The 27,121-nt window shown below is 36.8% G+C and overlaps 1 protein-coding gene across 3 annotated transcripts in view; it reads right to left on the bottom strand.

The window, feature by feature from the left end:
- LOC150100462 (integrin alpha-PS2-like) overlaps nt 1-27,121 on the bottom strand; it is a 511,813-nt gene that overhangs the window by 425,194 nt on the left and 59,498 nt on the right. For all 3 annotated transcript variants that reach the window (XR_016549302.1, XM_090403279.1, XM_090403280.1), the window contains exon 5: nt 5,949-6,010. Coding sequence is in view for 2 of the 3 variants with exons in the window: in XM_090403279.1 (XP_090259405.1) it covers nt 5,949-6,010 (62 nt within the window). In the remaining variant the exon portion in view is untranslated. The remainder of the gene's footprint in view (nt 1-5,948; nt 6,011-27,121) is intronic.

Genomic DNA, 27,121 nt, shown 5'->3' with positions numbered 1-27,121 from the left:
TCATGAAGGTTTGGTGGTGTTAATAAATAAATATACTCGAATTTCAAAAAAAAAGCAGTTATATTTCTTCTGGTTCATACAATGATGTAAAAAAATCCCTCAAAAACAATACAAAAGAAAACTACAAACCCTATCTCAAAAAAAATATATACAAACACAAAAATACAACTAAAAAAACATAAAACAAAAACTCATCCACATCAAGTCATGTAAAATGAGAGGGAAAGTGAACTAGGTGAGGGAAGAAAGCCAGACGATCTATGAGACAACATAAGGAGAATGAATTCTGGAAACAGTAATGAATGCATGTGTGTGTGTGTTGGGGGGGGGGAGTTGCCGAGATTCCATTTCTATTCCTTTGATAAGAATAATAGAAATTAATGGATATGATGATTTTCTTGAGGAATAGGAAGGGCAAGAAGGGAGATAGTATGCTGCTAATGATAGCAGTAGGATTATGTCTTCACAAGGTTAAGATATAATGGGGGAAATAGTGCCAGTGTTTTTGAAGTAATATAGTGTGAGGTGAAGGTTGATAATAATGAAATATTTCATTGGCTATTGATATAGGCCTGGGAATGTAAAGGATGGAAACAAACAAATGTATTCTTTCTTTTTTAAGGTTACACAGTGATCAGCACTCATATTTGTAAATTTAGGGACACAAAAACACACGTGTTGAACAGATTATTTTATTAATTGCTAATAAAATAAAACTTGACGTTTTGACCCATGTATCGAGGTCATCATCGGAAGAATACAAGTGTATACAAAACCAAGCTACATGCTTATGCCCTGTATACAGGTAAACTAAATCTACGTAGTTAGTTAATCCTTTTCCCTAGCCTGACCTCTAGTGATAGAAAAAATAAATAAAATAAAATAAATACAATAAATAAATACAATAAATAAAAAAATAATAAAAATAATATATATATAAAAAAATAAAATAATATAAAATAAATAAATAAATACAACTACAATAAACTCCTAAAGTCCTCATGTATTAATATTCTTCTGGATAGTTCTGATTGTTATAATATAATTTCTTTCAGTTGCTGTTGAATGTTAAAAACACTTCACCAAGATGTCTTCTTGTAGTGGGATTTTTTCTATGGCTAGTTTAGGTTGTTATACAGGTTGTAGATGGGTCCTCCACATTCTTGAAATGGTTAGGCCATCATTTTTGTTGAGATTTGGGTTGTGTTTGAGCATTTCACATGACTCTTTAAATTTTCTCTCAAACCAGGTTTTGGTGCGGTGTAGGGACTTGGTATTTTTCCAATCAATTCTGTGGTATGTTTGGAGTGCATGGTCAGAAAGGCCAGTTTTACCAAAATGGAGGTATTTAATGTGTCGTTTGTGTTCGTCTTGTCTGATTGGGATAGTTTGCCCTGTTTCTCCTATGCATGGTATGTTGCATGTGCATTGTATTTTGCATACCCCTGGGTGGGTTAGGTGTGGAAGAGGATCTTTACAAGAACTGAGTAGGTGTCTTAACTTATTTGGGGGTTTAAAGGTGGTTTTAATGTTGTATTTGCAAAGTGTTCTGTCTATTTTTTCAGAAATACCTCTAACATAAGGAATGGCAATAGCATTCTTGAAATCTTTTTTGTTCTTACTGGTATCTTTATGGAGGATCTTATGAATAGTTTTTTTTACTGTATCCATTTTTGATAAATGTTTGGTTGATGATCTTGTATTCCTGGTTTAGAGCCTATTCATTAGAACAAATAGTTAGGGCTCTGTGTTTAAAGGTGCTTATGACACCTAGTTTTGTGTTTGGTGGTGGTAAGAATTTTTGTGTATGTATTAGCCTGTGTGTGTAGGTTTGCGGTAAACTGAGAAAGAGAGACAGCCAGAGGTAAGACGTGTGACAAGTGTGTTTAGGAAAGGAAGATAGTTTTTTTTTTTTTTCCCCATTTCAATGGTGAATTGGATACGTTTGTGTTGTTTGTTTAGGTGGCTAAGGAGAGTATTTAGAGTTTCGCGGCCATGGGGCCAAATGGTGAAAATATTGTCGACGTATCTCAGCCAAATTTTGGGCTTTAGACATGCTGTCTCTAGAGCACGTTGCTCAGAAAGTCTTCCATATAAAAATTAGCTATTGGGGGAGAAAGTGGTGAGCCCAGGGCTGTACCTTCTTTTTGAAGGTAAAAATTGTTTTGCCACACGAAATATCCGGAGAGGAGTACGTGGGCAAAGAGGGCCGTGTTGTTACGTTTTGTGGGGGTTGTAGTTTACCATTTGGTAGGTGTTGTGGTCAATATTAAATGGTTCATTTTTTCAATGTATATTGTACGGTCTAAAAGGACAGTATCATTGCTTTATCTGCTTTCATGATTATAATGTCTTGGTTATTTTTTAAGGATTTAAGGGCTAGATTTTCGGTTTTGTTTAAATTTAGTATACACAAATGAAGAAATTCAAACAAAAAACTAAGCACCAACTTAAACAAAACCGAAAATCTAGCCCTTATATCCTTAAAAAAAAAAAAATAATAATAAAATAAAATAAAATAAAATAACCAAGACATTATAATCACGAAAGCAGATAAAGGCAATGCCACTGTCCTTTTAGACCGTACAACATACATTGTAAAAATGAACCATTAATATTGGACCACAACCCCTACCAAATGGTAAACTACAACCCCACAAAACATAACAAAAAGAAAACAACTGAATTAATCAAATCCGGCCACACATGGCCCGAAGAAACAAAAAAAAAATTAATACCTCAGTATACCCGTGTGCCCAGAATTTATGGCCTGCCAAAAATACACAAACCTGGCACACAACTTCGTCTGATTGTTGAAGGAATTAACAGCCAAAATTATCACTTAGCCAAAAAATTAGCTGCCACACTCAAGGAATTGGTAGGTCAGTCCCCTTTCTACATAAAAAATACACAACATTTCATTAATAAAATTAAAAACATTACACTCAACGACCAAGATTTATTAGTCAGCTTTGACATAACTTCCCTTTTCACCAATGTCCCAATTAATGACACGATCCTGCTCCTACAGAACATATTTCCACATGACATCACGGCCCTCTTTGCCCACGTACTCCGCTTCAGATATTTCGTGTGGCAAAACAATTTTTACCTTCAAAAAGAAGGTACAGCCATGGGCTCACCACTTTCTCCCCCAATAGCTAACTTTTATATGGGAGACTTTGAACAACATGCTCTAGAGACAGCATGTCTAAAGCCCAAAATTTGGCTGAGATACGTCGATGATATTTTCACCATTTAGCCCCATGGCCGCGAAACTCTAAATACTCTCCTTAGCCACCTAAACAAACAACACAAACGTATCCAATTCACCATTGAAATGGAAAAAAAAAACTCTCTTCCTTTCCTCACACTTGTCACACGTCTTCCCTCTGGCTGTCTCTCCTTCTCAGTTTACTGCAAACCTACACACACAGGCCAATACATACACAAAAATTCTTACCACCACCAAACACAAAAACTAGGTGTCATAAGCACCCTTAAACACAGAGCCCTAACTATTTGTTCTAATGAACAGGCTCTAAACCAGGAATACAAGATCATCAACCAAACATTTATCAAAAATGGATACAGTAAAAAAACTATTCATAAGATCCTCCATAAAGATACCAGTAAGAAACAAAAAAGATTTCAAGAATGCTATTGCCATTCCTTATGTTAGAGGCATTTCTGAAAAAATAAACAGAACACTTCGCAAATAAAACATTAAAACCACCTTTAAACCCCCAAATAAGTTAAGACACCTACTCAGTTCTTGTAAAGATCCTCTTCCACACCTAGCCCACCCAGGGGTATGCAAAATACAATGCACATGCAACATACCATACATAGGGGAAACAGGGCAAACTATCCCAATCAGACAAGATGAACACAAACGACACATTAAATACCTCCATTTTGGTAAAACCAGCCTTTCTGACCACACACTCCAAACATACCACAGAAATGATTGGAAAAATACCAAGTCCCTACACCACACCAAAACCTGGTTTGAGAGAAAATTTAAAGAGTCATGTGAAATGCTCAAACACAACCCAAATCTCAACAAAAACGATGGCCTAACCATTTCAAGAATGTGGAGGACCCATCTACAACCTGTATAACAACCTAAACTAGCCATAGAAAAAATCCCACTACAAGAAGACATCTTGGTGAAGTGTTTTTAACATTCAACAGCAACTGAAAGAAATTATATTATAACAATCAGAACTATCCAGAAGAATATTAATACATGACTTTAGCAGTTTACTGTAGTTGTATTTATTTATTTTTTTTATTTTATATATATTATTTTTATTATTATTATTTTTTTATTTATTTTTATTTTTTTTTATCACTAGAGGTCAGGCTAGGGAAAAGGATTAACTATGTAGATTTAGTTTACCTGTATACAGGGCATGAGCATGTAGCTTGGTTCATTATACACTTGTATTCTTCCGATGATGACCTCGATACAGGGGTCAAAACATCAAGTTTTATTTTATTAGCAATTAATAAAATAATCTGTTCAACACGTGTGTTTTTGTGTCCCTAAATTTACAAATATGAGAAACAAATGTATTGGCAACTTGGCTTTGTGAGAAAGAGAAGAATGATCATGATGGGCGATTTCAATTATAGAAATATTAAATGAGATGAAGAGATATCATCAGGGAATTAACCACGATTACTAATAAGGAGAATGAATTTTCTTGAGTAGTTAAGGGACAATTAATTTAGGCAATATATAATGGAGGGCACATGAGTGTTGAGTTTAGATCACATCATATCATATCAATCATCAAAGAATGATTGTAAATGGAGATCATAATCTACTGATAGTTGGTAAGAGTGACCATGAAGTGATTACCTGGATTATAGCCAGTCACATCAGAACTTCTGTAAAGCAGGGATATATGTGGAACTACATAGTTGGTGATTAAGAAAAGTTTAGGAGACAGCTGGACCTAGAATGCATGAAAACGCTAAATAACGTAGGAGTAAAATGGATGAATGATGGGATTAAACAGGAAATCTGAAAGAAGAAGACACTGTGAGGTCACCACAAGATGAATACAGGTAAGAATCAATTACATGAAGACAAACAGCAGGAGGATGAATTTATCAGGTTGATAAAGACAACAAAAGTGCACTATGAACAGAAATTAGCCAATGAAACCAAGAAAAATTCCAGTGAGTTCTTTCAAAATGTTGCAAGTAGAAAGAAGAATGACTATGATATATTGAAGTATTTAACGAACAGTTTATCAGAGTATTTCATCCTCATGAAGATGACATAAGAAGATCATTATACGTGTGTAGTCTCAATGCAAGATATGATCTTGCATGGAGAAGTAATGTTCAAGACATTACTTCTCACCCATACAAACCATAACGTATAAATCCCAAATCCACCCATACCGTAGAATACTATTCCCTCAAAAATCTCTCTAAAAATGGTTGATGCTAAGAGGGGTAATCTAGTTACATGGTAATCCTTCTCTCACAGATGATCTGTGAGAGAAGGATTACCGTTTCAAGCCTTTGTCTTTTCAACAAGTATTTTAATGGGTGCTGTTCAGTTGAACCAGCTGCCACCATTCCAACTTTCCCCTCAGGCCGATAAAATGCACAATCAGCTGCTGGTCAACTTTAGTTCACCATCTAGTTCCAAACATACCCAACCAACTTTTCACCCTCTTGTATCATTCCATCTATCTCTCAGCTTTAAAAAATGTCTTCCTCATGTAAACTAGATGTCATAGTCTTTCTCCTAAGGACTGCAACATGTAACAGTTTCCTTCAAAAAGCATAACAGATTCCTTCTTTTTTCTTAATCACTTGCCTAAATATGGGACTGAGGCAATAAATTTTTCAATCTCTCATTTTTTTGGGTAATAAAAACAGTTTTCAAAATATATGAGAAATTAATAAAACAGTAAACTGACCTTTGTCAAAACTGCTGAAATACCTGCTTGACATGATCCTTGTCTATGATAACCCCAGGATGCTAAATAAAGAGCATGAAATACCTTAATTAATAGAGGCTAAAATATAGAAATCAAACATGTAACTTACACAACAGAACTAAATTTGCAATCAGTATAAATCAGAAGACACCAGCAAGAACCATAAATAATGAGGAACCAAAAAAAAATGTGATTTTTTTTTTTTTTTTTGGTTCTGCTGTAAAATCATTTCAGTGGTGGCAGTTATAGTAGTACAACTTGTGTAACACCAAGTTGCTTCTTGCATAAAAAAGTAAAACATGAAACTTTTATTTATGGTATTACTTTTTTTAGTTAGAGTACAACAATAGACCTTAATAGGTTAAGATAAAAGAGGGTATAAAGTACCATTATCCAATGCAGCAAGTGTCAAACGAAAATTTTAAATTATTAACTGGCCTTAGTAGAGTGATTTGGAAAGTTAGTTGAGATCAAAACAGATTGGGCAGATTTTCAAAAACATGATTCTTCATTGAGGAATGTCTAATTCTATCAAGGAATTTAGTAAAAAAAGTGATACCATGCTGTACAAGTACAGCATAATAAGGGAATAGCTCATATAATAAAGGAATAGCTAGATGAGGATGATGCATATATGATTAACTCAGATAGAGTCAAAGGACCCCTCCTATTAATTCTTTAGAACATTCCTTCCAAATATGTAGTGATATACTGTCACGTCCTGCTGTTTTATTCCACAAGCTTACTTAATTCCTCTTATACTTCCTGCTCACTCACCATAAATTCCTCCTCTCCCATACTCTACATTCCAGCTTCTTGTGATGTCCCCTTCACAAGGATAACATACCCTGATAAATTTTCACTGAATACTTCAACTATATCCTCTGCATCAGTTATCAGTTATTGTGCCATTGTCATCAACTATCATCATCCTCCCTTAGTCATCCTACCTTCAACTGCCAAATATCGAAGGAACTCACTAGGATTTTTCTTGGCTTGATTGACTAATTTCTGCTCATAATGCACTTTTGTTATCTTTACCAACCTGATTCACTTTCCTGGCCTGCTGTTTGTACTCTTTAATGCAACTGATTATTATCCACATTCATCTCATGTTGCCTGCATTGTGCTTTTTTCCAGATTTCATGCTTAATCTCTTCATTCACCCATTTTTTATCAATGCTGAAGCAGTATTTATCTCCTTTCCACTCAACTCCTCTTTCTGTGCTATAGCTCATAGTTGTCACAGGTTGTTGGCAGTTCTCATGCAACTGCCAACAACCCAGGTGATCATTTCCTAGTCACTCTTTCCAACTCAGAGAATATTAGACACTCCATAAACACACATTTCTTATTCCCTAATGTTCTCTTCATTCCAATTAAACAACCCATAAGTATCATTTTTCCTCTTGGTTACTAAGCCAAGATGCCAATACATTTCCTTGTTCACCAACTTCAACATTGTCCACATCACACCACACCACTTCAAAACCATGGCAACTATATTCCCCTTGTATCTCAGTCTTGTGTGGACAGAATTCCCCAGCTATCATCATCAGCAATTCCCCCCCCCCTCAATTTCTTCCTGTTCTCACAATAAACATCATACCCTTCTATTTTTATTATATCAAGTACGATATGATAACTACTCTATTGGCTTATTACAGCCAAAAACACCATGACTTTTCAACAGGTATTTTCATGGAATATTTGGATATTTATATTTAAAGAATAGTGGCTGTCAGATGGGCATCAGGAAACAATATACAGTGGAAAAGAATCCAGGAGAAGGGGCCAGCAGCATGCCACAGAGCTCTGTATTTGAACTGCAATTTAATTTGTACATTAATGATAATATGGATGATGATGATTGATCGGGGGGGGGGGAGTATATTAATAACTGTGTGAAATATTCAGTTATTTGGATATGGATATTCTCTTTCAATTGTGAATAAAGGATTATAGTTGCAAAATTCAATGCTGCAAAGCACAACCTAATTATTATTATTTCAGATCTCCATGGTGTCATAAGATTTATCATCATGGAAGGTCCACCTTAACAACTGCCTTATTTTGTAATACCACAATTCATTTACTGTCTGCATCCTCACCACACTCTCAGTGCATTTCATCCTCCTACCACTCTTCATATAAAAAATTTACTTTTTTACATGAAGTAAAACTCACTCCATATCTGTCTACCATATGAAAAATCTCCTCACTGCCAATCCGGTAATAATTACCTCTCAACAGCTTAAGCCTAACAATGTACAGTCCTGATACCAGTTTTTGTTATCTGCATGTCATCATCATCAAATTCCTGATATATATCCTCAAAGGGTGTACAGGATATGATAGCACTACATGAAAAATTTACATCATTACTAACTTCCTATCTACAATTTTAATCCAAATCTATCTGTTATCTGTCGAGACTACAAAATTATCAAATCTTATATTTCCATCTTCTAAGGCACATATGTATTGCCAAAATTGTTTGCATGGTCTTCCTCTACTTCATTTGCCATCTTCTGATTTGTATAGGATGAAGGATTCCAAAAAGGGCGAGACTTCAGGATGTCTGAGTTGATACCCAAGCCATTTGAGTTGTAGTTTTTTTGACTATACCGACATGTGGTTCTTGCTTAGCCAGATTTAGCACAGCAGAGTTAGGGATGCGGTCCATCCAGGTGTATCCGAGGATCAGTCTGAGATATGTGGTTCCAAAGGAGTTAATTAGATCTGTAGCTTTTTTGTGCTTATTGTCCAGGTTTGAGAACCATACAAGAAGATGGATCTACTGGTTGCATGGTATAGTCTTAATTTTGTCTTTAATGATACTAATGATTATTTCCAGATGGGACGGAGTTTGTTATGGAAGACTAGAGTCAGCTGTTTACGTTTTCTGATATCATTTTCTGTATTGCTGATGTATGATCCAAGGTATTGAAAGTCCTTTACTCGTTCTAAGGGTTTATTATTGATATGAAGTATAAAGTTTTCACAACCTATTGAGAATACTTTGGACTTTTGGATGTTGATCTGCAGACCAATAGGTTTAGCCTGTGCCTCTAGCAGACTGAGATGTTTTTGTGCATTTGTTGGTTCTGTATCAATAAGTACAACATTGTCAGCAAAGCTAAGATCAGTTATTTGCATGGTGTGGGTGGATGTTTTAATGTTAAAACCAAGATCTTCTGTGTTGATGGTCCATAAGATGTAGCCAAGCATATTAAAAACAAATAAGGTGCTAGTACATCACCTTGCAGGACTCCTGTTGTCACTGGAAATGATTCAGATGTTTCCGTTTTAAAGATTAAGCGCCTCCGTAGCGCAATTGGAAGAACGACGGTACATTGCGCCCTTCGATTGGAATAGGCCTAAGTTCGATTCTCGTCGCGACGGGAGGAATCTTTATCTGGTCGATTTCAATCGAAGGTGAGTTAGCCGATCTCATACGGAGGTAGCAGGGTTTTTTCTCCCGGAAATTCGGGTTTTTCATCCCGCATACATACAAATCGGCCCTTCAGAACACACGCAATTTACAGACAAAAAAAATTACTAGTTGTGGTGGTGTTGGAGGTGGGCGGTAGATGGCGTTGATTCGTAGTAGAGGTTAGGTGTAGAGACAGTTGTAGGTGTCCTCCCGCGATGAGTCTTCGGACTCCTTGGAGGTATCAGGAATAATAATAATAATTATTGTAGCATTGTAATCTTTATAAGGCTCTGAGATTGCTTGTATGAGTTTTGAGGGTAGACCATAGAAACTGAGGATTTTAAACATTGCTTCTCTATTAATGGAGTCTAAGGCTTTTTTGAAGTCTATAAAGGTTAAAACGAGTGGTAAGTTTTTATCACGTGAACCTTCTATGATTCTTCTGATGCAATACATCTATTCTATTGTACATCGTTTTTTTAGAAATCCAGCTTGGTTTTTTCTTAAAAGTCGTGTTAAGTAAGGTTCTATTGAGTATCATCCTATTGTAAATTTTAACTGTGGTTGATAGCAAAGTAATACCTCTGTAGTTATCCATTCTATTGAGACTGCCCTTTTTGAGTATAGGGACAATAAGGCCAGGTTTCCATTGATGAGGTATTATTCCAGTGTCTAAAGCTTGATTCATTATGGCAAGGAGATTGGAATATTATTATTATTATTATTATTATTCAGGCCTCCATGGAGTCAAAAGACTCATCGTGGGAAGTCATTCCTAAGAACATAAAAGTCTGTCAAGACTCATCGAGGGGAGGTACCCCCCCCCCCCTAAGAAACACAAAGTCTATCATACCACTCCTTAAACTTGTTGACTGTTCTCACTCTCACCACTCCATCAGGCAATGCATTCCATGGTTCAACCACCCTCCACGCAAAGAAACCACTCCTCACCCTCTTGCTCACAGTTTCCTTTCGTAACTTCCATGGATGGCCTCTTGTCATCACTCCTTCCCGCTGTTCAACCAAGCAAAAGAACTCCCCAGTGTCAACCCTGTAACCACCTCTCAACAGTTTAAAAGTCTCAATCATATCACCTCTCCTTCTTCTATCCACCAAACTCTGCAATCCACATAACTATCCTTGTACAGTCCTGAAACCATCTTCCCATATGTATTAAATATGTATGAAACCTAAAAAAAAATGAATATGAAAAAAAAAAATATATGAAATCTAAATATGTATGAAACATATGGTTTCATACATATTACATATGTATGAAACCATATGTATTATACCCAGCATTTTTGAAAGCTTCTGCTCTAATTCCGTCAATCCCTGGGGACTTCCCTGCTTTGGTTTGATCTATTGCTATTTTTAGTTCCTTTTCAGTGAAGTCATCACAATTTATTGGTAGAGTGGTGGCTAGATGCAGGTCAGCTAGCTGACTTGAATGTTGGGGATTATTAACATTCAGTAATTCTTGAAAGTAGTTTCTCCATTCTTTCATCAAGTTCAAATTTACTGATAGCTGTCTACCATTTTGTCATGTGTGACAATATTTCCACTTCTTTTTGTTTTATGGTGACAGATATAATTTATCATTTGAAAGATGCTTCTAGTATTTCCAGTTCCTAATATACTCGTTTTTAATATGATATTGCCATTGATACCATCTGTTCATGCCTCTAATCTTTCTCAGGACTCTCATATCTGCAGTCTCTAGTCTTTGGTCAAGTGTTTTACTTCTCACCCAGGTCTCAGATCCATAAGTTAAAATCGGCTTGAACACTGTCTTGCATACAGATAATTTAGTGTTTTGGCTAATTTCTCTCTTATTCCATATAAATTTATTCAGTTGACTGCCTACCATATCAGCTTTGTTGATTCTGTTGTCAATTTCCATATTTAATTTACCATCTTCACTAATAATCGTTGCCTAAGTAGCTGAAATGTTTTACTTGTTCTATAGGTTCTCCATTCACAATGCAGTTGATATTTTCAATGTTTCTGCCTATTTTCATTATCTTTGTCTTGTTATTGCTGACCTTCATACCATATCTACTACAACAGTTATTCAATTTCGTCAGGGAATCTTGCAGACTTGTAGCAGATTTATTTAGAAGTTATCTGCATGTGTACCCTGAAATTCCAGTAACCAGATGTGAGCACAGTAATCCAGATAGGGGAACTGTTATCCTCTTATCTCTGCTGACATCCTCTTCAGCTCTAGGATGTGTCTTGCTTCAGCCACTTCTTCCAGTATAGCTCCACCAAAACAGTACACAACCTCCCATTTATTGATCCCCAATTCCAAAACCTGAAATTTAACTGTAATCAAAAGACATTCCTATTCATTTACCCACCTTTCTAGCTTTATTTTTTAAATCTTCCCAAAGAACTACAATATCAACACTATTACTAATAACCCTACCAAGCTTCACATCATCTGCAAGTAACTGAATATATACACACACACACACACACACACACAGTTGGGTCTCTTTTTCTGCGGATATGTTCCACAGAAAACGGCATATAAAAAAATCGCACAAAAAAAAAAGACCTAACTTACGTTGAAAAATTAGGGATACGTTCCATAATTTTCTAAAACCGCATAAAACCGAAACAATGAATTAAAATAAACCTAAAATTGCATAAAAAATGTTTACAAAAATTCAGGAAAATAAGAATGCCTAAGTTTGTTTTAAAGCTTTATTCATTTAATTTTATTGAAAAGTAACAATTTTGTTTTTACATTTTGTCATCAGATTTATCATCGCTATTAGACAATATTTGGCAATGTTTGTGAACTGATGCGAAATCACTTTCATCACCAGAAGAGATAGTCAATGCATGAGATCTGTATAGTAAAGGCAATGATTCTTCACAAACAGAATTAGCTTCACTCTTGTTCTGTGCTGATTTTTTTCTTCTGACAATGTAATCTGTGATTAAACTTTGCGATGATGATTTTGCTAATTTTTTATATAGCTCGCGATATCCAGACACACTGTTCTTCAGCTCATATTGGAATTTAAAGACTCATTTAAAATTTATGTCATTAACAAGAAAATGATTTTCCAATTTATTGCACAGTTCAAGACCTTCTCGAATTCTATTTGCAGTGAGGGGGGGACAGGTTTTTCTTCTGCTTCACTAACCTTTTTTTGATCTTTGATGATATCTAAAGTTAATTGATATCCAATAATATCATCATCACTTAAGGCATTATCCACAAGCAGTTCATCTACATCATTCTGGCTAAATGTATCAAAACCTTCTCCTGTACCAAAGTAATGATTTCAGCTGATAATGTAGATGTTTGCATGGTTGCACTGTTTGCAACACATCCAGGCCAAGCTGCAGGCATTTCAAGTTTGTGTCTTATTTCAGCGATAGCAGATGCAACATGATTTAAGCAGTCCAAAATAGAAATTTTTTTCCAAATGTTAGTTATTGTTAATGAGTCATTTTCTAGTTTATCCAATATAAATTGAAAAGTGTGCTTAACGTAATATTTTTTAAAAGTAGCAATTATGCCTTGATCTAATGGCTGAATAATGCTTGTTCAGCGTGTAAAAAACACTACCTGCACATTTGGATGTTCTAAATGGATGGCTTGGTGCATTGTCAACAATTAATAAAACTTTAAAATCGAGAGCTTTTTGCTTCATATATGTTTCCACTTCTGGTACAAAGCAATTATTGAGCATGTGGTATTAGAGATCGATTTACTAGGAAGGGTTTTCAACATTCAATTTCCTGATGCATTGCTACAAAGTAACAACGTTACTCAATCTTTGCTTACTTTAACCACACTACCGGCTAAGATGTCTATAGATGTCAAGGTTATCATGGATGCGAAGTGCATATTAAAATTGCAATACCATTGATATTACATTGAAATATATGATGGATACGAAGCATATGAGGATGCGTATTTGATCCATAATGGCCGGTAAGGTGGTTAAACCCACTTACTTTTTTCTCAGACATTGCAATGTAAGTTCAACTAGGGGCATTTTCTTCCAAAACCATCCTGTTTCGTCAGCATTAAACACTTGATTGGCCAATATCCACCATCTTCAATAATTTTGACTAACATCTCTTGAAAATTTTTGGCTGCTGCTGCAACCTCGTCTGGAATCTCTGTGTCATGAAGTGCATTCCTTTTTAAAAACCCATTAACCATCCTTTGCTAGCCGAAAATTCTTCATAAGTCTGGGAAGCGGAAGTAGATGGCTCCAATTGCTTCATCTGTTCATAAAACCGAAGATTTTTTTGTTTAATTAAATAACCACTTATAGGAATTCTTCTTTGAGTTAATTCTTCAATCCAAATTACGAGCACTCATTCTGTTGAGTACGATGATAATTTGGCACTTAGTTTTGTGCCAGAAATGACAGATTTCTGATTGCGACTTCATTCTTTTTAATTACTCTTATAGTAGATTCACCTAAATTAAAATGTTTATCAATCACATAGATCCCTCTCCTTTTGCTAAGCGATCTAAAATTGCAATTTTCATTTCCAAAGAAATTGCTTTTCTTTGGTGTTTTTTTTTCAGATTTGAAGTGCACCGCATAACTTCAAATCTGCATAAAAAAGATACCCATAAAAAGAGACTCGAGTGTATATATAATTGATACCAGCAAGCGAACCCTAATATTGGTTATGTCCACCTTTGGCTTTGATCACCTCCTGCAACCTTTGATGGAGGCTTTACATATGTGCAGCAGATATCAGGTGGAATTTGTCTCCATTCCTCCATCAAAGTAGCACTGAGTTCAGCAACAGATTGAGGCTGTGCTGCTCTGGACCATAATCACCACTCAAATTTATTCCACAGGTGTTCATTGGGGTTGAGATCAAGACTCTATGCAGGCCAGGGCAGTCATTTAACACCCATCTCTTCATACCATTCCATAAGCTTTGTGGCATGGGGCATTGTTGCCTTGATAGTAACACAGGTCCGGTCCATAAAAACTCCACAATGTAGGCAGCACCTGATTATCCAGAATATCAAGGTACCGAGCTGCCTTCATGAAACCAAAGACAACAACCAGCGGTCCCACTCCAAACCATTACTCCTCCACCACCAAACTTTACTGTGGGTACAACACGCTGTGGTAACAAGCATTCACCAAGCTGCCTCCACATCCTGCCATTAGATTGGAAACAGGTGAACCTTGATTCATTGCTCCAGAGTACTGTTTTCCACTGGTCAGTTGTCCAGTTCACATGCTCTATGCACCAGGCCACATGAGATGCTTTGTTGCGATGCTCGGCTTGTGTGTCACTGCTCTTCTGTGGAAACCCAGTAAATGGAGTTCTTTTCGTATAGTATTAGTGCTCAGGGATGGTCTGTGCTGATAGTAGCCAGTTTTTGAATGCCACCTGTTTTAACACTATCCTGTCAGTCATTTTCAGCAGCCACCCTGGGTGTTTCCTGTACTAGTGATGTCAGAACATCTCCATTTGTTGATCATATTGCCAACCATTGATTTTGAATGCTCCAGTTGAGTGGCAATGGCATGTGTGGACATGCCACCAATGATGCCTCTCTCAAAGTCAATGAGTTCACGTCATGTTGCCATACCACCTATATTCATCAACTGCCACGATGAAATACTGCTTCCTACTATCTGTACACCAGTTTTTGTTATTAACAAACCTTAAATGTGCCATAACTTCAAATAACAGGAGTGTCTAGACAATTATTGGTAGATAGTGTGTGTGTATCTGTAATCCAGTGACAATATCACCGACAAAGCTTAAACAGTACCAGTCTTAGTACTAAAGCCTGTTGAACCTCACTTAAAACTCTTCTTCTCCAATAATACTGTTCCACTATACAGATCAGAAATTTACCTGTGCAACAACCAAACAGTTGACATCAAATAAAACTTTTTTTTTTCAAAATTAAAACATGCCATCAAAACAAAAAATTAAGCCAGATATTTTTTTATACACAATAACAGTTTGTCAAAATCTTGACCAGTTTCCTATATAAAGTTCTGATTTAAGGGATGTGGAACAGTGTGTGTGTGTGTTCCATACTTACATGTCCTCCCCCCCCCCAACTCATTCCATGTAAGAGTAAAACAGTTACAATTCTGATAAAATGTGTAAGAATTTTATTCCAGGGTCACCAAAGTGCATGGTGTGAGCAGCTGAGTTATCTTCAATTATCAAAAATCACCTATAAGCAGTCCAACAATCTGGTACTAAATTTGGGAAAAAAAAAAAAAACTCAAATTCATTTTTGGAAATTTGGACATAGATCTGATTCCACCAACCACAGAAACTGATCTTTAATTGTTAGAATTTCTGATTCACTTGCATTTTTATTATTATTACACTCTCCATGGAGCTAACAAACTCATCACAGAAGGTTCATTGAACTGATAACACATCTATCATACCAAATCTTAAAATCCTTAACGCCCCCTGTATTAACAACATATTCCAGTAATGCTATCCAGTCACTCACAATTCTTCATGTAAAAAATCTAATCCTCACTTCACCCCCCCCCATTCACAAACACTCCTACATAACTTTCAGGGACAGCCTCTGGTTCTTCCCCCTCTCACCTTCTATTCTTTTCATAACCCCCTCTTCATCAATCCAATAAAATCCTCTCACTAACTCAACATCTTTATCATATCACTTATTTTCCTCCCATCCACCAAACTCTGCAATCCACATTTCTTCAACCTCTCTCCATGTCCAGCATTCCAGAGTCCCAATATTGCCTTAGTCACTCTTCTCCAGGTCCTCTCCAATGTTTCCATATCACACTAAAAACATGGTCACCCAATCTGAGCACAACAGTCAAAGTGTAGTCTGACCAGTGCTTTATACAGTGGCACACAGCCACCTCCTCATCCCTATATGTTAGAGTACTTCTTAGCATAGCAGCTACAATGTGCAGTATGCAACCTTGCAATATGCCCTCAAGACTTCAGTATACTGTCAACCATCACTATCAAATCTCATTCACTTAATGCAGTACAGCACTGTCAATATAGTACACAGTACTATATTGACAGTACTGTGTTTAAATCCTCAATTTTTAATCTTTAAATCCTTAAGGTGTTTAAATCCTCAATTTTTAATCTTTAAATCCTTAAGGTGTTTAAATCCCCTTAATTTAAATAATATTATCATCATCATCTGACCTTCATGGAGTCAGAGACTCACTGTGGGAGCTACATACTATTGCACAATTCTCATCCAACCATGCCTTAAATTGATTCAATGTTGTCTATGTTCACAGCATGCTCAGGCAATGCATTCCACTCGCCAACCACTCTGCATACAAAGAACCTTCTCCTCACTCCTTTGCTCTTATACAGGTTTTCAGTGATGGTATCTTGTACTCCCCCCCCCCACCTCTCATTCTATGAAAAATCTCTTCCATATCAACCTGATAACAACCCTTGACTAGCTTATTTGTCTAAATCACATCCCCACCCCTTTCTCCTATTCATGAGGCTTTGCAACTTACATTCTCTCAATCTGTCCTCATACTCCACATTCCAAAGACTGCTGACCACCTTTGTGAATCTTCTCTGGACCCCTTCCTACATATCCTCATCACCATGAAAAATCGATGACGAAATCTGTGCATAATAATCCATATGAGGCCTGATTAGTCCTTATACAATGGCATAATAACCGCTCTATTTCTGCATGTCAGGGGTCTCCGCATCATTGCCATTATTCGATGTGATGTCTTCAGAACTTGTGCAATGTGGCCCCTGAATTTCAGGTCCTTGTCCACCATCACACTTAGATCTCTCATCTCATCTACTTCTGTTAAAGTTTCCCCACCAAGTGTACACTTGGCATCCCATCATTGCTTATGAAATCTCAAAACCTTACACTTGGCAACACTGAACTGATAGTTCCACTTACCTGCCCATTCAATGCAATCTATTCAAGTCCTCTTGTGAAGCATTAACATCAGCCTGATTGTGCATTGCTCTCCTCAATTTTGCATCATCTGCAAACAGCTGGATATCACTAGTTAAACCCAACCCATTATCATTAACATACAAATTGAACAACAATGGCCCCAAAACTAACCCCTGTGGCACACCACTGGTGACCTTTCTCTTTCGAGATACTGCACCCCCACATACAACTTTCTGATACCTATCCAGTCACTGATCCAACACAGAAGCCTGTTATCCAATCCCATCTCTTTCAATTTAATTAAGAGCTTGTCATGTGGCAGTCTATCAAAAGCCTTTGCAAAATCCAAGTACACCACTGTACATGCATCTCCTCTGTCCAAGGTATTTGTCTCCTTGTTATTTGCCACTATTTTCACCAACTGGAAGAAAATATGAAACCTCTCTAACAATTACATCCTCTGATGAAATGATGAGATCTAGAAATCTTGATCCTCGAATGCCTTTCTTTACATGCTGCCTGAGATAATTATCTCTCAAGAACTCGAGAAATTCACTTTCCTTATTCCCAAATGCTATCTCTTCATTCCAATATATACCACCATAGTTAAAATCACCCATAATAAATCCCCTTCCTTTGTTCACTAATCGATGTTGTTTATACATTTCTTCATCACCACCTTCTACATTCCCAGGCCTATAACAACATCCAACTAAATATATCTTCCTCTCAACCTCCACATTACACCACACTGCCTCATAACCATTGCCACTATTTTCCTCTTTCATGTCTACCTTATGTGGACTTAATTCCCCAGTTATCATCAGCAGCACTCCCCCTCCCATATATAGTAAATATATTGTATATAAATGAGATACTTGGCGAAGAACAAAATATTTCGTAACCTTTTGTTTTTGTCGTAATTTTTAACTAATTCTAACGCTGCTTAAAATTTTAACAAACAGTAATTAGAAAACCACTCAACTCAACCTACGCTATTCACTCTTTATCTCCCAAAGCATATTGAAAGACTTGCAGCGACCTCTACGATATAACACTTTTTGTTGCAATATTTGTATGCAACTTCTACAAACCCCATGATTAGAAACAGCAGAACCTAATAAAAATAATTAAAAAAACTATTGGCGCAATTGTATTATAACGTGTAATACTTTATAAAAGTAACGGGATTACATAATGATGAATTTTGAGAAACCCTAATACTATTATTATTACTTGACACCTCCGTACTCATCGAGGGATGGCACACACTCTACAACTATCCGTCTCCACCACTCAATCTAAAAACTATAGCAACTGCACCATCTACTGTTTTACTCTCCACCACTAGTATTTTTCACAGACAATCACAAATATCCATGCCCACGGCATGGATTCGAACGCTGGCGTGGTTGGCCGAGTGGTTAGAGTATTTGCTCTCCAGCCAAAATGTGGGTTCAAATCCCGCCGTGGGTATGAATGTTTGTGATTGTCTGTGAAAATTACTAGTGGTGGTGGACATTAGATGGCGTTGGTGGATTGAGTGGTAAAGAAAGAGAGTTGTTGAGTAAGTGCCCTCTCTCAATGAGTAATAATAATAAATAGTAATAAATCATGTAATAATAATAATAATATATTTTAGTTTGTAAACAATAAGTCTTCTTAACCTTCTTGGCGGAAATAAACACGATCCTTGATTAACAAGGAAAAGGGAACACAAAATGATTATTAAGTTTATATTTTTGACGAATTTACTATTAGAAAAGGGAACTAACGTGAATAGCTTTTGGTTTATCTATCTTGGACGGTTTTGATTTATTACCATTCGTGATAATTTTCTATAAAAGTAAAATAAATCCTGCAACGCATTTTCTTTGAGACTACTTTCTGAACACTAATGGACAGTCAATCTCCATTCTTTAAGTGTTCACTTGCGAGCTTTCTGGGGAGGGAAAGAGAGACAACGGCTTCCCCCAAAGTCATGATCCTAGGTTGAAACATTAGAATTATCATCTGTTAACCCTATGAGTTCTATGGTCGATTTTCTATCATTTCAAAAAGTTTTGCCTAATTTTTCAATTAAAAATATTCTGATTTCATCTAAACAGACAAGACTGTAGAGAATAGTATATAACACATATACTGTCCAATATGATGGATAGCAAATGAATCTATATAAGAATGAGTGGTAGATGGTACAGAGTAGGTGGCGGATTGAATAGTAAATACAGTGGGTTATGTAGTATAGGCTACCCTTTCACTAAAAGTTCTTTCACTCACGTAATTATAGTAATAATAAATCGAAAGCGACAATGTAGTTCTTGCGAAGCATCTTAAATACCAAAGTTCCTTAATTTCTGTCACTCAGAATAGGGTTACTTTTTTTGCTCCATTTCGGAAATATTTTGGTAATTTTTCTTATTAAATAGTCAATTTAAAAACAAAAGGCTGGACAATTTGTGTGAAAAATCAAAAGTCCTAGATTTTATTAAAGTCCGCGGTGGGAATGGTGCTATTTATAAAAACACAGACAAACCGAATATGGTAGGCATTCCGCATTTTGCGAAAGCCACATAAAATTTTGTTTAACCATTTTGGGGAGTGATGGGGGATTTGTATCTCAGTGGAAGTGACGTTTGCAATCCTTGCTCTAGGTAGCAAAATAACTAATTGGATGAAATAACTATAATGGAATTAGTTATTTCATCCAATTCTTTTTAAATAAAAGAATTCTCAAGAATTTCTTTTCTTTTAATTCTTTGTAGAAAACAAAATTATTATTATTATTATTATTAAGAGAGACCTCCCGGGAGTCAGGAACTCATCGAGGGAAGCCATACTATTCGCACCAGCTGTCATACCTGTTCTTGAATTCATTCACGCCACTTGCACACACGCACACACACACATACACAACATTCAAAGGCAATCCATTCTAATCACGCACAACTCTATGAGAGAAAACTTCTAGCCCGGATCCCCCCCTTCTTGACAACATTCTCCTCATTCTCAACTTCCGTGGATGCCCTCGCTTCCTCTTCCAATCCTTCATAAAATGAAAAATTGCATCTACTGAAAATCTGTATAACTCTTTCCAAAGTTTGGAAGTCACAATCATATCACCCCTCTTCTCCTTGGTTGCTAGTGTCTGTAGCCGACAAATTCTCAATCTGCTTCATAATCAGTATTTTATTTAAAAAATAAATCAGCTAACGCCTTTTATTCCCATGTAGGCGAGACCATTTTAGCCCTATTTAACTTTTGCAGACTGAGTGGGCAGTTCAATCTCCACTAGTAGCCCAATCAGAGATAGCTGGCCCAAAGCCATCTTGCCGCTCAATTATCACTAATTAAGTGGCACGCAATGAAGAAACGGCTAGCAAGTGCAGCCATCTCGTGATACCTAACCCTAAAGCAATATTTTTAATGTCTGAAAATAATGTGGATTCCATGGTGGTCGATTTTCTTGAGTTTACGGGGAGAAAAAGCCGCTTGCCCGTGTCAGAGATCGAATAACTCGGAAACCGGTCGAAAAAAGGCTTAGAAAAAGTTCCTCTAATCAGCGACTAGAATCGAACAAGTAACACTCTTTTTTCGAGCGGTTCAGCCTCGAAAAAGAAATAGACTTGCGTGCAATATTTCAAGTGAGTCTTATCATGGCCTTGTAAAGAGGCGAAATGAGTTCCTTATCTTTACATGTCAAGGCTCGTTTCAGCATTCCATTATTCTCTGAGTTGTATTTACAAATTTTGCTATATAACCCTTGAACTTCAACTTCCTGTCTACTAACACTCCAAGATCTCTAGCCTGATCAGTTTCTTCAAGCATAATCCTATCAATACAATAAGACATTGGATAGGTAATCACAACAAAGTGCATCACTATACATTTATTAACATTTAAATGACATGCATTTTCACATGCCCACAATTCCAGCCTATTGAAATCATTCTGCAAGTACTGCATATCACCGGCATTCCTGATTACGCTACATATCTTTGCATCTTCAGCAAATAGCTGTATATCGCATGTCAAATCCTTCCCAATATCATTAATGTACAGATTGAATAACAATGGACCAAGAAATGATCCTTGAGGCACACCACTGGTTACCTTCAATCTCCAAGATACAAGGTAACAAGTACATGACTTTTTGATATCCGTCAGTCAGCCATCCTCTTATCCATGCTAATATTCTATAATCCAAATCCATATTCTCCAATTAACGCAATAGTCTTCCATGCTGTGTTCTTTCAAAAGCGTTAGAAAAATCCAAAAGTATCATAGTGCATCCGTTCCCATTTTCTAAGTCAGCGGTATCATTATTATATAATGCGAGCAAGTTGTTAAAACGTGACCTTCCTTTAGTAAATCCATGCTGTTCAATGCAAAGTACAGATTCACTATCAACCCATTTCTGAATGCGATTCTTAACAACTCTTCCAAAATCTTCACCACCATTCCTGAGATAGTGATTGGTCAATAGTTGGATGCGTCGATCTTTGCACTACCCTTGTGCAATAGGATTACCATACATTCTTTCCACTCTTGTGAAATTTTCCCTGTTCTGAGACTCAAATTATATAGCCTGATCAAGTAAATAGCCAGTTCAGCTGAACACCTCTTTAGTATCCATGCTGATATCCCATCAGTTCCTATTGCAGAATTCTTATTCGGTTTGAGCAACAGCTCTAGTATTTCCTCCTCATTCACAAGTTTCCTCATACGCAGGGGCGCGCCGCTACAGTGTGCAATATGTGCCACGCACACAGGCGCCATGACAGTAAAGGCTTCAAAGAAGAGGAAATACTTAAAAAACACGTTTTTTTTAGAGTGATTTTTTATTGGTGGGGGGGAAGGGGCGCCAACTAAAGTTTTGCACACAGGCGCCGGACACTACTGACGCGCCCCTGCTCATACGGTGAAGAGTTAGCGGTGAGTTAGCAAAATCCAATATCCCATCAGTATCCCTGATATCCAGGCCGGTCCGAGAGTATATGATGCCCATAGGCAAAGAAAATTTAGGCGCCCCTCTACGTTGTCTCTCTATATATATTTTGTCATACTCACACAAGCACCCATACACCTACACATGTGGATATTTATAAAAATAATATCATTATGAACATTAAAAAAAATTATTAATCAAAACCAATACATTTGTATACATATATGATTACTCCTAATATCTGTATAGCAAGAAAATTATTATATTTTAAATACAAAAATTATGAAAAATTAATCTTTCGGGCTTTTGCTTTGGCAAAGTTTCGAATTAATTCATCTATATTGATTGTAGATGCAGTTTCATGCTCTATAGATATTATTGCTAGACCAGTGAGTCATTCCTGAGCCATCGTAGAGCGAATGTAAGTTTTAATTTCGAGAAACTCCTTTCTGAACTTGCTACCGATACTTGCAATGTCGAAAAAATTCTCAGAGCAATAAACACATTTCAAACACTAGTTTCTAAATTATTTTTGCATATGTATGACAGGATATCTAATGAGGAAATATTTTCTGGAATTCGCCTTGCTGTTATTTGTAATTCACTACATAAATATGTTCCGTCAATATCATGTGTTAAATAATTTTCCAATATCAAACATTTTTTAAGCAGTTCTGCTGAAGTAATTTTTAAAATTCATATGTATATAAAAGAAAACCAAACTTTTCGTTAATTATAGACATGTGCTTGAATTTTTCATCAACATATGCAATTGCGGTATCAACGGAAAAATAAAAATCTACCTTAAAATTTTGTTTAAAATCTGTTATGAATTCATCCTCTGCTTCATACACAAATTGTTTCTTTTTTTTTTTTTTTCCTAAGTCTAACTGTTTCTTGTTGAAAATTAGATGTTAGTTGCAAAAACAGGGCTTAATCTAAAAATGAACAGAATTAAGTGTATAGGGAATGAAGATAAGAAGTGGGAACAGTCGGTTAGTCGCGACCACTGATTGTTAGTTTGAGGGATACCCCCGGAACTTCCCTGCCCATATCGGGACAGATGCGAAAAGGAGGAAAAATCTCTGCACTTGAGGTTAAGTATACAAAGAGCAGGGAAGTAGAAGAAATAGAGAAAGGCGAAAATAAGGTAGGATCATCAGCGAGCAGTAGGGCTGCTTGACTTATTTCAATTTTTTATTATTAATCAAGGTTTTACTAATTTTTTTCGAAGGTTGTAATTTTTTCCCGAACTGTATGTAACAAAATCTGGTGCCCCGAAGTCTTAGCACACTTAGGCGATTGCCTAGGTTCGCCTAATGATAAAATCGGCCCTTCTGATATCCCACCAGTTCCTATTGGAGAATTCTTACTCAGTTTGAGCAACAGCTCTAGTACTTTCTCCTCATTCGCATGAGTTTCCTCATATGGTGAAGAGTTAGAGGTGAGATGTCCCATACACCAGATTCAATAGCTTTTAGAAAATGGCTGCTTATTAGTTGAACAATCATTTCTGCATCAGTGACCCTGCATACCATCTGCATTCCTTCTTTCTTTTACTTGTAGCATACCGATATAATTCTTTTGGTTTTTCTTTAGATGTACATTATCAGAATTTTTTCATAATGTTTTCATTTCACCCATTATCTGTAATGATTTTGATTATGGTATTGTTGTTTATATTAAGCATATATTAATATACTTATATTAAGTACAGACTTGCAAAGAGTTCAGTAATTCTGGACAGGCACTATGAAACTTATAGGTTCAACTCTAATTGCTGAGTACAAGAACATTCTATATTTTTTCAGCTTGTTTCCTACGTTACTTTGATTTTTAACACTGACACGAGTAAGTTTTTTTTTTCTTTTCACCCTCGGAGACGCACATTTTTATCGAGAAAACTCAATCGGAAGACTCTTGCTCACGAATCATCAAATTGTTGGTAGCTATAGCGAACTCTTGTTAGTGACTAACCATGGAGAGGACTGTTTATCTATTTTCAATATATATATATATATATATATATATATATACAGGGTGTTCGGGATAAATTTGACAGTTTCGTAAGGAAAAAGAAAATCTTCTTTGTATCTATTAAATTTAATGAATTGACAAAAAAACATTACAGGCAGAGTTAATTACAATACTATCAACAAGATTTACTCAAAATAACCACCATTAGCATCGATCACAGCTTCAATTCTGCTTCAGAACCTCGAACAAGCTGATGCTACAGTCTCCCTGGGAAGGGCCGCAAAAACTGTTTTAATTTTATCCATTAACTGGGCTGGTGAAGTCGTAGAAATTTTCAGACAACCATTTTTGACTTTTCCCAGAGGTGTGGCAAGGGGCCGAATCCTGCTGCCATACATACGGCCTACCATTGGCTACCCTTGTTATCCAGGGCTTGACTACAGTTAGCAACTCCACGAACAAAGCCCGAATTCCAATGCCAGGGTTCTTCAACACCTGTTCCTGCAGATTTGCGAGGAATTCTGCTGTACGAACGCAATCAGATCGTCTGCTAGGGATCTTTCTTCTTGCTACATCCTCGTAGTCACCATTGCAAGTCTCTAGTTCATGCCTGATTGTTTTTACTGTATTCAGGGAGCATTGGGCAGCAGTCGTAATATCCTTATTTTGATGGCGGGCACGAATCATCATGATACAAGTTATTCTCTTCCATGATTCAGGTGGGTTCCAGCTATCCATCCTTTCTGACATCTTGTATATGAATGAAGAAGGGTCCAAACTTTTAAATGAAGAGAAGTGTGTGTTAATACATGTAACTTACGGAAAAATATAATTAATTATAAATATGTCAAATTTATCCCGAACACCCTGTATATATATATATATATATATATATATATATATATATATATATATAATATCAGGGAAAGAGATTATCCTTAAATTGATCCCCCAACCTTGAGTACAGAACATAGAGCAAACGTGGGGTTTCTCACCAGTAAATAGGTCAGGAGCTCACTCTGTTACGACGATTACCTTTGAATGAAACGAAATGGACTTTAATCTTATCTAGGAGGAAATAACCTTTACCAAAACTTTTCCGTTGAAGGTGAGCTAGCCATTCTAATAAGCTTTCTCCCACAACAGGCAAGCCAGTCAGATGGACACACATGCAATTTACAGATGTAATGGATTCACCTCAGAGCCTTAGTTGTTTTAGAAAAATCCTAAACAATCAACCATCAGCGGTCAACTGGATATTTAGACCTCTTTTAAATAGTTATTTAATTTATTTTAGTTTGTGTGAGGAGCGGGAAATCATAATGCTTGAATACAGGTATTATGCTGATAAAACCGGAATACAATAAACTATTTAAATAGGATTCTGTTCGAGTATGAACGAACAAAACAAAATTAAGTGCTGACGCCTTTTGCGAAAGTACCACTGAGCAGCAGCGATCAATGGAAATTTTGGACCATTCTTCCTGAAGGCATGAAATAAGGTCATGGATTGATGTGGGGGGAGGGCTTCCCTTGACTTCTCCTGATGCTCCAGTTCATTCCACAGATGTTCAATAGGGTTGAGACTGTGGCTCTGTGGTGGCCACCAAATGTGCTGAATTCATGTCCACAAACTACGCTGTTACAGCAGAAGCCTTATGACGTAGTGCATTGTCTTGCTGAATGAGACTATGGTTAGTTTTGAGTAAGAGGCATCGCCTACAATGCGATGCCGCTGAGTAAGAGGCATTGCATTGTAGGGAATGTTTAGATAACTCTCGAAATTCAATGCTTGTGGTGCCACAAATAGAAAACCAGGTCACACTAAGAAAAATAGGACCATGCCATTAAACAGCCACCTCCGAATTCCATAATTGGGGTTACGCACTATGGTAAGAGAACGTACACCTGGCATTCGCCATATTCACAGCCGTCCATCTGCTCGGCAGAAGGTGTAACGTGATTCATCGCTACATAACACAACGTTTCAAGCTTTCACATCCCACTGTACACGCTGTTTGTACCACCGAAGACAGCGCTGCGTGTTAGTTCGGGTAATGTATTCTTGCATATTGGGAACCTAGGTTATGAACGTCTTTTGTGCATGTTCCTGTTTTAGTCGATGCCGGGAAATCCGAATTCAATGTGTCGACTGACGAATGGCGGTTTTTATATATTGTCTTTCGTATCACCCTACAGTCATGTTCGATGAGTGACGTTGGTTGTCCACTTCGGATAGCACTTGCAGCTGACTTTCTGAGCTTCCACCTTAGTGCGTTATCATTGATGTTTGACCTGGGATGGCCCAATTTGTCATCAATTTTCCAAACAGAGAGGCTTGCAGCATGGCATCCTATCACAATGCTTCTATCGATCTACAGGTAATGGGTGGAAAATGGACCCAGTGACATGTTTCGATAAAAATGGCGTTGATCAGCAGTGGTCTATTACAGCCTAAACTCAAAAAAGTTCTAAGCACTGAGAGACTCTGCCAGTGCTTGGAATTCAAAAGGAGGACTTTTTTTACTACATTCATCCCACAGAAACTGGATCAATTCACCTTTGTTCTTTGGAAGTGGGAAACGTTTCCTGAAAGCTCTCTCCAAAATGTCTCATACATGTGCTATAGGATTTTAGTCTGGCGATTGGGATTGCCATAGCAGACAAGACACCTCACCATAACCTTCCGAAATGTGATGGTGAGGTGTCTTGCTCAATGAATGTGAGCTTTATTCTGTTGAAATGTGGCTGTCTGTGTAGAATAAAAGTGTGTCAACATGGGATGAAGATGATCACTTATGATTGAAAGATAATGTGCAGTATCCAGTTTGCCTTCCAATACCAAGTGAACCCAAACTAGGCCATAAGAA

Source organism: Typopeltis vanoorti, chromosome 13, assembly GCF_054136105.1.
Source record: "Typopeltis vanoorti isolate ZY-2024b chromosome 13, IOZ_Tvanoo_1.0, whole genome shotgun sequence".
NCBI lineage: Eukaryota > Metazoa > Arthropoda > Arachnida > Uropygi > Thelyphonidae > Typopeltis > Typopeltis vanoorti.
This window is presented reverse-complemented; position numbering and strand designations above follow the sequence as displayed.